Source organism: Phallusia mammillata, chromosome 8 (genome assembly GCF_965637545.1).
Source record: "Phallusia mammillata chromosome 8, kaPhaMamm4.hap1.1, whole genome shotgun sequence".
NCBI classification, from domain to species: domain Eukaryota; kingdom Metazoa; phylum Chordata; class Ascidiacea; order Phlebobranchia; family Ascidiidae; genus Phallusia; species Phallusia mammillata.
The window spans coordinates 16661188-16679140 of NC_137259.1; the positions used below are offsets into that span (position 1 = coordinate 16661188).

Consider the following 17953-nt stretch of genomic DNA (forward strand, 5'->3'; position numbering starts at 1 on the left):
AGTAGCAATTATTGTTTTCCCTGATAGTTTGAAGGTACAAATTTTAGACTACATTGTAGCCAAATAATCTAACTTTAGATGTTAAATTAAATTGTTATAACTTAGTAATGAATAAGTAATGAACCTGTCTATTTCCAACAGGACACGCGATACTATAAATGGTTGTAGCAATGAATTTAAATGCGTATTTTTAACCAGACAAGTGATTTTTAAAATGGTTGTAGCAATGAATTTAAATGCGTATTTTTAACCAGACAAGTGATTTTTAAAATGGTTGTAGCAATGAATTTAAATGCACATTTTAACCCGAAAAGTGATATCTAAAATGGTTGTAACAATTAATTTATTTGCGCATTTTTAACCAGACAATCGATGTTTAAAATGGTTGTAGCAATGAATTTAAATGCGCATTTTTAACCGGACAAGTAATATTTAAAATGGTTGTTCCTCTATAACCAGATAATAACCCTTACATGACTGCACAACCGTCCATAGCTGTTTGGCCAATGCTGTAAAATTTCCCATCGTGGTAACAAGGACAGTCCGAAGCTTTCACACACGTATCGTTCAAACGCACAAGCCCTGTCGGACACTCACACCCTGGTGAAAAGCAAACATATAAATAGCTGTGCAAAGACAATTGCTATTAGTTTCGAGTTTATTTGAGACCAGGTAGGGTAATCTATTATACTTTTGAACTTACAATCGTTTCCGCAACAATTCATAAAACAGAAGTTCACTTGGAAACAATAATAAAACTCATTTAATACATAAATGTGGTTTTATGCCACGTAAACTATACCAAGAGACTATGAGAGTGTTTAAAAATGTCTAAAGCAGTGATCGAAGTGAAAATACTCTCAGTACTCTATGATTAAATTAGTTTAAGATTGACAACCACAACCCGTAGTCAAACTACAACACACCGGCCTATCGGGTCTTATTATGCTTTATTCAAATATTGTTCTGTACCTGCCACACAATCGGTAATTGGGCAAGTTTGATCGACGAATCCACAAACAGCGGAACACTCAATTCCCTTCGAATTCTCTGTGGGACAATTGCGCAGAATCATGGGTTCAGGGCAAGTTATTTCTCCGACTTCCTTGTCTGTAAAACCAAGACAAATTCGTTAGGTGTTTCTTTAAACAGTAGTTCGTAATTGGGATAAATTCGACTCGCTTTAGGGGTTAATTGTAGTGAGCAGATTTTTTTGAATGTGCAGATTTAATGAATTGAAAAAACTCGACGGCAAGTTTTTACCTTTTGATTTGGAAGAAAACAGAAAAGTGTTGTGGACCACTTTCCAAAAATACTAACAACGTGATTTGCTCGAGTTCAACATAATCAAAATAAAAAGAGCCCTGTACCAAATACCTCAAAAGTGAAAAAAAAATGTTTTGCTCAATGTTTACCTTGGGCGAAACATTACCCGACAGCAACCGGTGACAAGTTAAGTCCAAGAGCCTTGTACAAAATCCCCAAACGTTACGAATATTAGGGGTTTGTTCATGTATAGATTAACAGGATTAAAGTCTAGTAAATATCTTCGGTCCACTGCTAACAACTTTTCTTCGGTTTACATCTGAGTGCACAATAACGCGTCGAGCTTAAAAATTCCGTTCGGGGCACGTTTATTTTTTTTACGATGGACTTCATTGCGTTTAGAATAAATAGAACCATTTTTGAATTCTTTACATTGTAATTTCCGGTTTCAACTCATAAACGGAAGCGCAAAAAATGTTTAAACCTTTTCCTACAAATTTGGAAATGGATTAATGGTGTCATATTTAGTGTTGGATTCTTGAAATTGGGACATCTTGAAACAATGAGGCTTAGGGAAATTTTATTAATGGACTCCAACGAATCAAACTTTTTTGCAGCACGCTAGTGTTTCATTAGATGTCAAGGTTTCTGATTTATTAAACTGACGGTGTAATACGGAGCATCGCATATATTTTTACTTTGCGTTTCGGAAAAAGACGCAAATTCTCCAGGTCTTTGTAGGACTCAATTAGTTGATTTTATACAAATACTTTTGAATTTGTGTTAGTTGTCAAAATTTGCCTGACACGATTCTGTGGTAAAGGGAGACAGCAAACGCAACTTTACGTGGATATTTGAAGTGAAGTTGTTACCAGATTCGGCAAATTATCGTCCTCAACAAAATTTTTATAAGGCTTTTTGGCTTAAATTAATATCGTGTTAGTTCAGTGACACAGTTTCGACAGAGTCAGCGACTTCAATTAACACTTTACTGCCTTTGACCCCAGTGTCGCGAAAACATCAGTTTGCAGGCAATTCACGTTACTCGATATTCGAATGTATACAAAAGCAACCGCAGTTGTCGGGGCGTAAATCGTCTAAAACGCATCACACGGAAGGCTTGAATTACATTAAACGAGCATTTCGATAAAGCCACAGTACTGGAAATGGGCGAATACCTAGTAAGGTTTTTTAACTCACGTTATCAATGTAAGTTGCAACATACTGCTGGCAGATTTAAACCAAGAAAAAGGGCATGAAACAAAAATTACCTGGTAAAATGTTTTAAGCATCGTGTTCAGCTTTCGCAAAAAATCATTTTGGTTATGCAAATACCCCAAACTACATAATAAAGGGCAGGTGGCCATATTGAGAAAGGGCAGGTGGCCATATTGAGAAAAATACCGAATTACTTGTTCGGGCGGGCAGAAGCAGAGAAATTAGTGGTTGGTTTTGGCGATATTTAGGACGCAAGAATACACGTCAATAAAGGTCAATACGACCAGGCAGCATGCAAATTGATCGTAAACTACCGACACAATAGATATCTAACATTAGCATTATAGGAAAAATCGACTAATATTTAACTCGTCAAAACCCCATTTGCTACAAATCTGTTGAAAGAGGCCAAAAGTATACAGAATCAAACGAATTTAGCCCCGTCGTTTTTGATAAACCTAAATTTTGTTAGATTGTGTTACTAAACAACAATATGGTAATAACGCGTTGAAGACAAACGTAAGCTAACTTGGCTTAGAAAAACTTGTTTTTTAGTTGGTCTTTTGCCCTGTCTATTTATTCAAAAATAATTTAAACCGTGCTTTTGAATTTAGGGCAGTGGGACCAAAAGTTAGATTTTGAAGTGTGCAAGGAGCGGCAAAAACAATTTTAAAAAAGAATGCAGAATAACAGCAAACAACAAGAATCTAAACAGCCTATTTTTGTCAATAACACTTTTCTACGGGAAGTTTTCCGATTCTGACTTATGAGACACGATACATTAAACAATTAGCTTTGTACGTAATTATTCTCGGTAATGGATTGATTGGGTTGAAATATGAGATATGCTCCAATGTAAACTTTCATAAATTGTAAATTATAAAAAAATCGTTTTTTGGCTATTGTAGCTTTCATGTTAATAGTTTTCTGAGGACTGGTGAGAACCGCAAAATAAGTTAGTTAGAATCCACATGAGGCCCTGAAAGGCGCGGTTGAGAATCACTGATTTAGGGTCTAATGGATATGCGCACAAGTCTGACCATAATTGTAAGGTGTTTGTTTGTACATAAATCCGTGACTGAGCGTCAGAAAATTCCTATAATCTCGAAAAGGCGAAATGTGTGTACAGTTGTTTTGGATCAATAGACCAAATTCAAGTGTAAGTGTTGGAAAAGGGATTTGAATCTGAAATTTGATAAGGGCAATGGAAATGCTTCGATGTATTTCGTCATTGGGCGTTCATAATTTGGGTACACAAGTTATTCAAGCAAATACCTTCGGCAATTTCGGTTTCGATTTTACCCAAATTACCTATCAACCCCCGCAAATTTTGTTAGATGTGCCTTTAAAAACATAATCACTCAATTACAGTCATGCTAAGTTACATTTAAAGAACACTTTCGCATGGAAACCAAAAACTAAAATAGCGCACTACTGTAATGTGTGTAATTGTGCAATAAATGGCTGTAAATTTCAGGTAATACTCTTTCGAGGTGTCGCCAAAGAGTCGCGTTGCTATTTTAAATACGGCAGGTCGAGAGCAAACTTCATAAGCGGTATCTTCACAGGAGTCAGAAAATATGCCGCAACGGGGCGTACCACGTCACGTGGTTGCTGCGACCAATCAAATAGCTCCGCTGGCCGGAAGGCGGAAGGGTGTGCGATGCCGGCGCACGTAGCGGTGGGAACAAAACAGGCGTCATGCACGAGGTGATTGGAAATGCGAGAGGTGGGTCGACGCAAACGTCAAAAAACCGCACGCACGCAAGGTTTGGAAGAAGACGCCGCAGACACGCAAACACCCAGGTCCTTTACCGGATATTAAAACTTCCTGCTGCTAGTGCGGGGGCGTATGGAAGATTAATGCGATTTTGTTCAGACCCGTAACGAGCAAGTCAAGTGGCGAACGTGACTTTACGCAGGAATACTCGTTTGCAAAGATCCAATATCTCTTCTTTTGGTTCCGCTACAGCGAAATCTTCATTACGCGGTCCGCTGTCACGACAACGTTTCGTGGAACTGCATTGGGGTTTTAAATTTGTGGTTTCTCGTGTTTAAGGTTATACGACACTGTGAATTCTGTTTCAACCTTGCACAAAGAACGCTCTGACATATTGCAGAACTGGTATTTGCCCAACGCATTGAGTTTATAACCTACGTCAAGGTTGATTTTCACTGATTTCTAAACTCCCTGTTAAAGTTTGTTTGTGCAAAAACAAATAACATTTTTTTTAAGTTTGGGATATTTAAGAGATATTAAATTGAGATATTAAATCAACAACCAATCCCCAGAGGGAGTTTTAAAAGTGAATAACTTTTTCAAGACTTAAAGGTGTTTTGCAAACAGACAAGTGAGTTGAAAACAGTTTAGTGCCCGTGGAAAATACCCATACGCCAGCGGTTGACGTAAAAGGCCTTTTTTGCAATACCGTGTCGGCCCTGGGCCAAAAGGTCAACACAGTAGGACAAAAATGCCGGTGCCAAGGAGAAAAAGATTTCTTATAAAACTCCAAGGCTAGAAATAGATGGGATCGAGTGTTTTGCAACAACAGTCGTGAATAACATGTTTTGTCACCAAAAGGAATGTCCAAAACTTGTTTAATCACGGGATTCCGCAAAGCCTAAACTTGACAATGGGAAAAAAATGACGAACTTTGTTTCATGTAAAGTTGTAAGTATTTTTTTCTGGGACACAAATCTCCTGTAGATTTTCGTTTTAAGTTTACAATGTCGGTTGGTAGGTTTTTCTTATGGTGTTTTAGGGTTTCCTACAAAAGAGTCTCAAAAACAGCTTAAAAATATTCATTTCAAAGCAGAAGATTACGCTAGTGAGCGCAAGCGTCAAAATTTGACAAATTTTCACCCGACTTACCGTCTTCTCTGTTGCACTCTTGTTTTCCATTCTGACAAACGCTGAAAAACAACTTACTATTAATAAGCCTGCCACGAAAGCGATGCAAAAATAAACTGAACAAGTGAAAACAATGCCAATCCTTGCCTTGATGGTAAGGCGTGCACTGGACTGTTGCTACAATATGCCGAGGTATTGCGCAATGCTTGTCATGCATGTTATTTCAGTTTTCTTTTCGCCGGCTTAAGTAAAGTGTTATCGAAAGTGCAGACCATCAACAAAATTACTAAAACGGGACGGAATTTTTGCTGTACCATGAAACCCTAGGAAAAGGGTTTGTTATGGCCCCTGCGGTTATCCATTCGTCTTCTACGTAGCACTTGCATTCCTCGATATTTACACACTTTTCTTCGTCGTTCAGATACTGACCTGCATTTCAACGAAATTACGTTGTGTGTTACTGCAATTACTTGAAAATAAAAAAACAACAACATTGTACTTCAACATATATGTGTCAACCAATCAGCCAAAATTCTTTTAAATTTGACTTTTGTGAGTGGCTGACAAATCAAGTTAACGACTGAAGAAAACAAAACGTTATTTCCTTTTGCTTGCTACATCAAAAAACAAACGCCTTATTTTGCTTTCTCTATTTTGCAGAACCAAAGATATCTTACCATCGGGGCAGCCGCATCCTTCCACACGATTAGTCGTCAAGCAAACCTCGGATTCCATCAACGATCGACAAGTTCTTTGACAAAACGTTGTACTGGACAAATAAACTTGAGTTTCTGGGCATGTGTGCTCTGTATCAAAAGGTGGTCGTCACCAAAAGCTGAACAAGACTTGTCAAAAAGCAATCAGTTGCGACAAAATACGTAAAGTTTGCTTAAACGATTTTTCCGTTTTCGCTTTATCGCAAGACTAATCTGAATCAGAAAAAAAGTTCCGAAGATATTTGTGTGGTTAACTGACAAATTACTGGAAAGCACTATATTACCTTCACAAAAACAAAACAAACAAACAATCACCGCAAAAGTCAGATCTTCTCCAGTTGACCTCAATATTTTTTTCAAGACATGCCTTAGCATATAGTGCGACGACGCTGCAAAAACACTTGTTGCCCTCCTCACATGCACACGCGTCTTTCTTGCAGTTGTCAAAATATTTTTCCACCTCTACATGCTTTCTGCATTCCTCGAACACTTCGTCTTCCAGAATCAGGCAATCTTGCGTTGCTGCAATAGCTGTAAGATTTTGGTACATTATTGAAATATTGCCAAAAGGTTGCTGCAAATCTGGTAAATTAATTTTCAAATTGAATAAGATACTAGTTTTTTTCTTTAATCATACAGGTTTGCTGTGTTTCGATTTAATACAACTGCAAATACTGAATGCTAGTTTATTGTCACCAACTTAGAAGTTATTAAAATTTCGAAAATGGCCTGCAAAATGTTACATGTGGACTACTTTTTCTTGTCAATCAATCAAGCAAAAATATAATTAACTAAAAATAGGATGAATGGTTGTATTTTAAGTCGCTTCGTTGAACTTGCAAAATCTTATAACCGCGTTAGGTCCATCAAAGTATTTCAAATACCCTTTTAGCATCAATTACCAACCGCCGATGCCTTTTACGGCTCAAGACACATGTACATGTAGTGTTACCTTCACTTACAAAGCACTTTCAATTCAGGCAAACCCCTATTGAACTACTTTGGCATCCAGGAAATTAAACTCTTTGGGCAAAGAAACGGGTTCAAAGATTTTAAAGATCATTTCCCGTTTATTATCTGCATAAATTCTGTGCTTTGGGAGAGGGTTTTGTTATTAAGGTTTTTTTGGTTTAAAATATTATTTGAAGGAAACTGACGTTTTCGTTCAACGTCAACACAACTCGCAATCAAACAGACGAAATGTTAAAACACGGATAAATCCTGTCCTAACCATAAAATGCTTTAATTACCGGAACCTGCTCCCATTCTTTGTGCTGACGCAAGAATGAAGCAGAGCGTTTTTGTTTTAGGGGACCAATAATTTTTCACACTACTTACATTTTTGGGTGTCGAATTTACAAGCGTCTTCCTCAGCAGTAGCTGGGTCAACATCAGGACAAGATGGCGGGTATTTCCATGAGTTACCGAAAACGATTGGTTGGGTTTCTAAGAAGCCGTACTTCGTTGTAAAATCGTCGATGGTTTTTGAGTTATACAAACCCACAAGTCCACGAATGTTTTCTGTAAAGTTATAACGGTTGCTGAAACAAAAGTCGGATTGAGTCAAATTAATTCGAAACTAGCCTGTAATTAAAAAGATGTTCTTCGTTATTGCGGACTTCAACTATACAGTCTTGAGACAAGGAGTTTTGAACTATTTTTTTTTCAGTACAGGTGTTTTACCACAGGAAAATTGTTTGCTAGATTCTCCTAAACCGCTTTATTTGATCCCATGACTCTGAACGGTAATCGTAAACCGACATGCATATTGGGAGTAAATTGTCCATGTTAGTAATCAAGTGCGTGGTTTACGTGATCACGTAAATCGTCATGGGTAACAAATAAACCGCCGGGACGATATTTTCACAAACGTATAAGGTTTCAACGTCTTGCGATATTTGAGTCGCAAAGTTTTCTGAAAAACAACTGAAATTCCCTTTGCCCGTGAACGTCAGACCCACGCACTAGACGACTTCCGTATGGTTTAACGTGGCAAAACAAAACTTCATGTTATTCTATATTTGAACGTGCACAAGTCATTGTGGTATAACCCTCGTTTATTTCCAGTTGAGCATGAAAACCAAGAAGCTGTGGATGTTAACCAACCATGTAAAGTCTTCAACGTTATTGCCTAACAAAACCGAAATAATATTACTCATTGACACCGAAGAGTCAGCGAAGTCTGGTATTTTGCAATTTTACGCTTAAATCACTTCACGGAATTATAACCTGATGACGTACACATGTTAACTTGCTGAAAGAAGTGTTTTTTTGCAAATTTATCTCTGCACTGTTTGCCACCTACGACAATGCGACGTTGTTTTCGTCTCTAAATCGTGCGTAACAAATGCTAAATCATTTGACACGTTTTACAATAACATGTTATTTGTACTTGATTTTAGGAAACCGAAAGATGTGTCAAATGCGGTTGACTGTTTGACCTTTTCAAGGTTATTAATTTGGAAGTTTATATTTTTTACATTACTCTTTGATTGATCAATAAAAATTCTTTACTTATCCAACAAAGTCCGTTTAACTTTATTGGGGTAGTCTTGAAATTTAAACCCACTTACCTTGGAACGACTTTGGTACAGTCACTTGCACCGAGACACCGTCCCACAATACGCGCACTCCAGTTGGTCCAATGACAGCTTCGATGTAAATTGACGACAGTTGATAAACGGTAATCTTGCCTGCGTTATAAGATACATTGTCATGTTGAATACTGAAAGCCGACATTTTGTGAAGTGGAATTTTCATTTTTTGAATACATGTGCGTGTGGGTGTGAATGGTATACAGTAGGTTTTTATGGAACAGTTTAGAAATACGAAGCACGAAAACAAAGTGAAGCAATAAATACCCGCAAAACATGCACGTTTCATTTTTTGACCGAGTCCAAGTTGATTAAAACAACAACCATTTTTAAGTAAATCTCAACGAACGAAACCACCGGGAAACTTCATCTACTGGCGACCATCCAGTGGGACGGTTTCCCAGGTAAAGATAGAAAGAGGGTCTTGACAGGGTAAACATAGTCTGACAAGAATGCGCCGGAGTGGTGCAGCGTAAAAAGCCGCAGCCTACGAGCTCATTTGGAAACTACCAAAATGAACGCTAGTTTCATGTCGGATTTCATCAAGGTAATTGCATTTTTGCGGTTAAAAAGTGGGGTTTACCAAGTTCTTTCCGGGGCGTGAGACAAGGCCCATGGTACACTAAAGAGAATAATTTGCGCTTAGTTAACTGTTTCTAGCGAAGAAGTCACCCCAAAAGTCCCACCAGGTTTCAGTCTCAGATAGGCAATAATGTTTGTAAAACGGAGGGTGGTGAAGAATATTTACCGTTGCTGGTTGGTAGTTTTGCCTCTACGTTGTTCTGCACTCTGACTTCGTTGTTTTGTCCCAGGGTTACGTAGTAAGAGAACGAATCCCTGCTGTAGGTTACCAACACTTTTCTGCAAGACAAAAAAATAAACAAGTAATAAACAAGTGTGTCAAAACGATATTTTTTATTCCTTTTTCATAAAACCAAATCACACTTACGAAAACCAAACACAAAATGTAAACAGAAAAAGCATTTGAAGTTTAACCGAACGCTGTTATCGTTATTGCATTCTTTTTTATTACACTCTTAACGCAATTAACATTACCAAACATTATGATAAGCTCCTGCAAAAAGATTTAAATTTAACAAAAACACATCCAACAAATAAGGGCGTAATACAGACTTTACGGCATTTGCACGTTTAACCACCATAACGGTATTTTAGTTTCGTAACAAATAATATCAGCGAGAACTGGTCAAGCGAGACGTATTCGGGCTTTGCAAACGTAAAGTCAGCAGCGTTGCACAAAGCCAAGGTAAAATAGTTTGACATTACCAAAGCATTTTTTCTCGCACCTTATACATGAGTACTGAGAAAGGTGGCCACATTTCTCGATGGTGACATATATGGCAAATGAAGGCTCCGCCGATGTGTCTTCAGCAAACATATACTCACACTGACTGCCGGGAAAATTGTACCAAGTGCTGTCCAATGTTCGAAAGTGAGCAAAGCCAGAAGCAACGGCCACGCCTATACATTGTAAGATCGAAGCCGACTTGGTTAAATGTGATTTGTAATGCCCAACGCTGAAATCATTAAGTTCAGAATCCCCATCTTATGTTTAGTTAGATTTGTTCTATTGCTGTTATTTATAGTTAATTGCAAACTACTGTTGCATCCTATTTATTGATAAAGTTAATTGTTAACGAAAACGTTTATTGTTATATATTGTTACTCACTTGGACAATCCTTTTTAGCGATTTCCCATTCAGAACCTTTGCAGAGTCTAAAGAACAAAAATAATTGAATGAAAATCAAATGGTGATACTTACATAAAAGTTGTAATAACCAAAAAACTCCAAATTTCTTAAATTAAAGGTGCTGTATTCTACTGTACAATACAATCTGTCGATATTAAAGACCCAAATGCAGCGAGGTTATATTTCTTCACAATCAGCTTTGAAAAAATGCGCCGAATTTGCGTGAGCGCAAACACGTGGCATGACGGGAGCGACTACCTTTGCAATACGAGACGGCTAAGTCAGGTTTGGAGTGACATTGGTAGAGTGCGGTTTTCAACAGATCTCTGGTTGTTAGCAAATTGTCTACGTGGCAACGTTGCTACTGTTATGTGCAACAGCCCTTTTTAGATTTACCAGCTGCCATTCAGATTAATAGAAAACTACCCATTCGGCTTGTAAATCGATAATGAAGGTTAACCATATTACCTTAAATCAACTAGCGTTAACTTTGAATTTTTTTTTGTGGAGGTGTGTGTGTGCTAATCTTATGTTACTTCGTAAAATAAAAAAAATGACATTCCTATAGCGAATTCAACGTTTCACGGATCCGGATACGGCGGTTTCAGAAATGGAAGTGGTACATAACCTAAATTTGTTCAAGTGAAAATTTTCACGGTCCAAAAGCCGAAGCCGGATACACGTAGGTTAATTATTGGCAAAAATCAGGCCTCTTGGGGAATAAACGTGACAAAATAAATACACGTTTTTTTGCACTTCACGCACCAGAAACGAAAACCCTCTCTTACTCATACCCATGTATGTCAAGAATGGTTACCACCTGAACACGTTCTTCTGTTTTGAAATTTTATGATCGGGGACGTGTTCAGAAATGACTAACCGGAACTGTACTACTAAGTAAAACAAACAAGTATTTAAATTTCCCAAAGTTTGATTTAATGCGGCTACTCCATGGCACACGTTTTTAGCACGCTAATGAAACCACATGAAAATAAATCGTATGAACATTCTAAACTGCGTTGATTTGCTTTTTGGTAGTCTTTCTTACCTTGTTTCGCATGCAGAAGTGATCTCCTGACCCGGTGGGTAACTGTTGCCAGCATATTCGCAAGGACAATCGTCTTTTGCCACGCAGTTTGAGCCATCCCAGTAGGTACCTGCAAACAAGGCGGGTTAAATCAACCGTGACGACTCATACCAACTGACGTTACGTTACGACACTCGAAATAGGATCTAAACGCCAGTGACAAATCATGGGAATCGTTTTAAAGGATTAGTGGACAAATAGAAGTGGAAAATTATGTTTATCTATTCTAAGCCTATATCCTGGTCCGTGACTTAAGTCGAATCCCCTAGACAAATTTTGGCCGATAAAACGCTTATGGACAAAATCGTGCAAGTTTTCAGCGTTTTTCAACTTTTGTAATTTGTTGTACATAATAATTTTGGTGAATAGAACAGCAAAACATTAAAAAACTAGACATATATAAGCTATTGCTACCAGTCATAATATCAAGTTTATAGACCTCTTCTAGCAATTGTATTTTTATTCCGACGTTTCGACGTCCTATATTAAAAACAAACTAGTTTGCGCGCTATGACACAAGGTGAAAATCTATTGACCTTCGCTAGATTTCAAACCATTCAATTCTTACCTTCTCTACAATGACACCCGCTCGAGCAGTCCGTGCCACAGTTGCCGTTGCCAGGGTTTTTACACGATGACAGGCAGCTTGGACCGCATTCCAAATATACCTGATTGCCCGGGCATGGGCGACCTACAAAAAAGGAAAGATACAACTCAATGACGTCATCAATCATGACGTCAAAACGCATACTTACTGCATGAGGTCGGTGTTCTCCAGTTACCGACTGTATAGTCTGCTCGGGCGCAGTCCTCGGCGTACCTGGACACGATAGCGCAGTGGCAATCTTGTCGATTATTGAGTCCGCATCTACATGCATCTTGAATGCAATTATCCCAAGATCCGGACACTAGGATGTGTGGGTGGCACTCCGAAAAAGCCGACGATTCCAGCACGGCACAAACTGATCTGGCAAACTTAAAACAAGGTTATTGAGTACTGTAATGACAAAAATGTAGATATGCTGAAGAGCAGCCAAAAAGGCAAAAAATCATGTATAGAAATAGTCTGTAAAATACGTAAAATGGTTTACATTTCCTTTTCTTAGAAGTAACGACTATGACCATACCACTGCTCTTTTTGAAGGTGAGTTTGTGGTTGCAAAAATATAAAGGTACATACTGCAATTAGCTCCGTATTGTAGCAGAGATCATCCTTTATTTGCCGTCCTGCGTTGCAAGTCTCATCAGGGTCATCCTTTTTCCAGCGCACATCTAAAATGATGAAATGAAATAAATATAAAGCAAAAAATGTATGAAAAAAGCAAAAACAAAATCATACCAACACTAGTATAGTCAAAACCATCGGTATATCCACACAATCCCTCTACGGTACTTGCAGGGTCACTGCTGACTGTCAAATCGATGGAAAACAGCTTCTTGTCAATCGTCAGTTTTTGTCCATCAAACTGCACGAAGATGTTCCACTTAAATTCGGTTATAGTTATTCCATACTTTGCGAGGGGCAACGTGGCTCTGAAACACAAAACGCGGCAAAAAATCCATCAGTACTTTGTGGCCGTGATTTGTGCAAAAATATAAAAGTTTAGGCATTAAGCCCCCCGTACAAACTATTCCCTACAACAAAAATACGATAAACGAAACAAACACGTCGCACGTTTTGTAAACCCTTGTGGGCATGGGCACGTACAAATTTTAAACCAGAAATTTTTTCTCATATACTTAAAATTTTAGCAGAACCTTCATGTACTTCATTTAAGTAGATAAAAAAGTATTTTTTTGCCATTCGAATAGCTTTATTCCTCTACTTTGAAAAAGAGTAAAACCAATTTTTTATAAGTCGAGCAAATACAATGACGAGCAACTTACTCAACATTGTCAAACAGGATCGTGCCGTTTCTGTAGATTGTAACTGTGGAGGAACCGGATTCTACAGTGACATATTTAATACAACCGGTGTCGTTCGCTGGACAGTTTGGGCGATAACGAAGCAGAACCTTAAGAATGTGAAATAGCATTTGAATCGGATTAAGGCCTACATATAAATTCAAAATAATGTGATGTAAATATGTAACATGAAAAAAGGTAAATTTGATACGTGTCGTAAAAACAGATTACCATAAAAAATGTTTTATCTCGTGAAAGTAACTAAATATGCACAGTTAAGCACGAACTGAAGTAACTAAAAAAATCTCCAAGCCAGAAACAATTCTTTCGTTAACGGAATAATTTTATGCTTTATAAAAGTAAAATATATTATTTACGAAATCATACTTATTTCGGCTAAAACTCACAGTGAAGGAGTTGTCTGCTGTACGTTCTATTGACTGAGCCAATATGTACTGGCAAGAACCAAGAAACTTGATCCCAGTGTTATCAAAAGTCCGAATCTCGCCATCGCCGTACACGGAACAGGTTTGCAACGGAAAAACAAAGTCATCCGGGGCAAAATGTACTGCGTCGTTTTCGTGGTAGCTACCTATAAATAAGAATAAAAAGTTATGTTTGTACATAGATTAATAAGAATTATATTTAAATAAGAAATGCCGGTGCTATATATATTCTTTTCAAAAAATATAATCTTACAAATTGCCTAAAAAGCACTAATTGATTCACGTATGCTAAAAGGTTCAGCTTTTATACTAGTTGGTCTTTGTAGGAGATTCAATGCGTTAATTTTCATGAAAGTTTCATTTTCTATATGGCCAGTAAGTTACAGTACTGCTGGCAAAAAAAAGTTTGGGCATAAAACTAAACAAATAAGGTAGAAATGAAGGTGACATACTATAGGCACATCTGTAACCGCCCAAGCCGTGAGCGCATGTGCATTCTGAGATACCCGAACAAACTCCTTCGTTGAAACAGAAGTTTTCCGGGCAGTCGGCTGCAATGGCAAAAAAATTATAGTAAAACAACGAAGCACTGGGTTGTCAACTTTTACTCACGCTCGACTTGAAAGCGGTAGGTGAGCATAAAGCCTTGAGCGGATATGAAACCGTTTGACACAAAGTGCAACCGGACTGAGTTACCAGTTGACGGAATGGTCAAACCCTCTAGTTGCATGGCACAGTGCCGTACGTCGGGCATGTTTGTACCCTCCACAACAAGATAGTCGTCTCTGCAACAAAGTGTAACACTCTTTTTGAATCTGGTGAATTGTTATCACTGAACGCTAAAGTTAATAAATTTTGCCTTTCTTACCAGGCTGTAGGCAAGCACAAGCAGTTAAAACGTTTAAATACTTAAAATATGTGGATGTCTTATTCTATGACATTTGCTCATAATCGGAGTGAGCAATTGATCTGGCCGCAGTATTTGGTTGTAATTTATCACAGAACGTAATACAGAGCAAATCTTGTAGTTGGATAACGTACCGACACGAGTCTGAATCTTCAAGGTTAAAGTCTTGGAAAATGAGTTCTATGTGGTAATGCTCAGGAGCCTTTATTTCCCATGTGCAGTTGAGACCAGCGGCATAGGCATTCGGATATAAAGGAGTTTCAATCGCTCCTTTATCGTCCGTTAAAACCCCACCACAATCTGAAACGCGAAAAGATTTGATTATGTAACACAAAAAACGCAACGTCGATAACAAAGGTTCGTAATTTGGTGTATATACACTATGTACAGTTGTAAAGGTATGACAAAACGTATAGCTCATTTTTCACGCAATTTGGCGTAGATTAAAAATGAAAATATGCTAAACCATTATTCCCCTGTGTTTATCACGCCACATAGTACGCATCTTTTATTCGACATAAGTTAACATAGAACCCGTTTCTGTTGCAGCCTTTAAACCCCACTCAATGCAAACCAGGCATTGCACCTAACCTTTGTGAGGTTTGTTTCGCATCGTTAGTTTGGTACAAAACGCCAAGACAACGTTGTTTAATCCTACAAATGTTGAACAAGCCCACCAGTGCTTTCAGTTTTAACTTGGTACAAGATCGGCTGGTTTATGCCTGAATTAATAGAAATCCGCAAGTTTACCCGACAGAATTATTTGTTTAAATAATTTTGTGCGCAATGCTAGCGAACTTAAGCACCATATATCCTATTTGCTAATGAAAGCAAGTTAAAGGACGAGTTAGTTAATGCTGATCCGACGCATATATGCCATTTAAACCACATGTTTACCTCTAAATAATGCGATGCCGGTTAGAATCCAAGCCCTTGAGTTTGGAAGAATTACGGTACGATTAACGTCATATTCGTTTGACGCACAAAACCGCATAGCGTATAGTTTAAATCAGGTCCACAAAAGAGTTGTATACAGTAATCGACCGACACCAAGCGTGAAGAAATCGCGTCGGTGCTAGAGTCTAATAGACAAAACATCGAACAATATGCAAAGATTTGCGGCACTCACATGGTTTACAGAAACAACTTAAACTTACTTTCTACCGGGCATGGTGTCACCATGCACGTTGCCGATTCAAGGTCGTCATCCGGATTCTGGGAACAAGGGGTTGTGTCACTAAAATCAACCGCCTTACAATAACGACGTCGAACACGAGTAGCTTGGCCGCAAGTTTGAGTGCAAGACCCCCAAGGGAGCCATTCTGACCAGCTTCTTGCCTCTGATAACCCTACGAAAGCCAACATTGTCGCAAAAAGCAGAGCAGTGGCCAACCATGGGCGCTTAGACACTCTCTTCCCCCAAACCATGATGGAATTAGAGAATCAAAACTAGTTTTCACAAAAGCCGGTTGGGACGATTATTCAATCTACCCCTTCGGAATGGCTTTTATGGGGAGAACATTGGGGCTTATATAGCCCCAAGTTCCGGGTTACACGAATACCCATCTGCCTTCTTTGCAGCGTGCCGGTGACGCAAAGGATTTCTTGCTCCTATGCCCCGACCCGGCAACTTGGAAGCGTGTTCGACGCAAACAAGCCGAGTGCACAGTTGAGTGCGCGGACTTTTCCTTGGCGCCTGTCAGGAAGTTACGTTAAAGTCTTTCGCATGCGAGAACCCCGGCGCCACGTTTCACGATCTTAACCTCTAAAAACAATCGTGTCTGCCGTTTCCGAGTGATTGGTTAACAGGTTCTAGGAATGCAAATTCTCCAAGTTCGTTTTATCAATAGATTATTTTGGGGTAAATATTATGACGCGAACTCTGTTTCCAAAACGTGATCATTTCACACTATTGCGTGGCTCTTAAGCAATAATCAGGAACGGGAATGTGGGAATAAAACGCCCGGAAAGGGATGCGGTTAATCGCTTAATTAACGGCTCAACTTTCGTTCGGTCGACTAACTTTACCTTACCATAACTTGGCTATTTTTTACGAAGCCTTTTAATGTTCAGTTTCTTTTCATTACTGTCTTAATTAATAAAACCTGGACACATTGGTATGGTCTTGATCGGTAGGAAAAACAAATTTCAAACACATTGTTTAAACATAGTCAAGTAATGTTCATAAAAAATAGATGTTTTACAGCACAAAATAAATCGAAAAGTGCACGCAACGGAAAGCCTCTGGAAGTCAAATCGACAATAAAACGAAAATAGTGTTTGTATAATATGGAAATGGATATCCAAATGTGGTGCTTGACGACTGCAGGGTAAAGACAATTGCCCAAACTAAAAAGTAAATGTGGAAGTCTAGAGCATAAATGAAGCACAAAAAGCAAACCCGCTAAATTGGTTGATTTTTTGTTTTATAGTTGTTTGATTAAAACCATGGTAAACTAAGTTGTGGAAAATACAAAGATTTTCTAAACATGTCAAATTCATTGACTAAACATGACCCAACAAATATGCAAGTCAAATCATTTACCTAAAATGCTTGAATGTAAAGGAAATTATTGTAAAGCATTTGTAGTACACATAAATGCAGTTGCAGGCACGTTTAAGAAAACGTGTCATAAACTGATCTAGAGTCAGACTTTAGCATAGTTTAAACTTGAACAATGCTTAAACTAGTGCTGTTTTTCTGGACAATTGGTGTTGTGTGGTGAGAAGATTAAGTGTGTAAGTCTTTGGGTGTTGGTATAACATGTGTTTAAAGTACTGTATATAACTTAAGCAATTCCAATTTTACAGTGATATGGCAGTATGCACCACATCGTTAAACAGTAGTAGTATTTTATAACTTACTGCCCCTCAAAACAAGGTAATATGACTTTATGCAGCAGGTATGAAGAATGAGATATATTACATGTAGTATTGCTATTTCTGATTTAGATTTATCAGGGACAACAGGATAGCAATATACCACTGACATTTACATGGTATGTACCATTCATATGTGTGAATAGGGAGAGCTTTGTAGATTAGTAGATACACATTCTTCATGCTTTGCATTTGGGCCTATTGTCAATGTTGTTTTCCAACAATACAAGAGACAATTACAAATCACCCAAAACTGAAATGACAAATATCTTACCTCACACGTGACACGTCTTCGGTTTGTTGAAGTGATCCATTCTCAAAACATTAACTAAAAGCCAGTAACTCACTGTTTTATTTCGGTTTAACATTTT

At 38.1% G+C, this 17953-nt stretch overlaps 1 protein-coding gene and 2 long non-coding RNA genes across 3 annotated transcripts; all 3 read right to left on the reverse strand.

The window, feature by feature from the left end:
- Positions 1-469: 469 nt before the first annotated feature.
- LOC145205592 (mucin-5B-like) lies at positions 470-10121 on the reverse strand. Its single transcript, XM_080078324.1, has 10 exons — positions 9953-10121; positions 9394-9506; positions 8625-8744; positions 7390-7572; positions 6367-6582; positions 6013-6141; positions 5650-5764; positions 5357-5424; positions 973-1110; positions 470-600 (listed from the first exon to the last, which is right to left on the reverse strand). The coding sequence occupies exons 1-10, from the start codon at positions 10042-10044 to the stop codon at positions 470-472; spliced, it is 1305 nt and encodes a 434-aa protein (XP_079934450.1). The 5' UTR covers positions 10045-10121.
- Positions 10122-10335: 214 nt separating this feature from the next.
- On the reverse strand, positions 10336-12115 carry LOC145205127 (uncharacterized). The gene is made up of 3 exons (XR_013853598.1): positions 12013-12115; positions 11406-11514; positions 10336-10383 (listed from the first exon to the last, which is right to left on the reverse strand). It is a non-coding gene; the product is annotated as an uncharacterized LOC145205127 (long non-coding RNA).
- Positions 12116-12638: 523 nt separating this feature from the next.
- Positions 12639-13453, reverse strand: LOC145205126 (uncharacterized). Its single transcript, XR_013853597.1, has 3 exons — positions 13332-13453; positions 12784-12977; positions 12639-12716 (listed from the first exon to the last, which is right to left on the reverse strand). It is a non-coding gene; the product is annotated as an uncharacterized LOC145205126 (long non-coding RNA).
- Positions 13454-17953: the final 4500 nt, after the last annotated feature.

Bases quoted from the DNA above. Each gene is read 5' to 3' on its own strand.
- LOC145205592 (XM_080078324.1), bottom strand. From the start codon at position 10,044: ATGTTTGCTGAAGACACATCGGCGGAGCCTTCATTTGCCATATATGTC. The intron at 9,507-9,952 runs GTGCGAGAAAAA...TTTGTCTTGCAG, and splicing joins TCTCAGTACTCATGTATAAG to AAAAGTGTTGGTAACCTACA. The intron at 6,142-6,366 runs GTGATTGTTTGT...CTTTTGATACAG, and splicing joins GAGAAGATCTGACTTTTGCG to AGCACACATGCCCAGAAACT.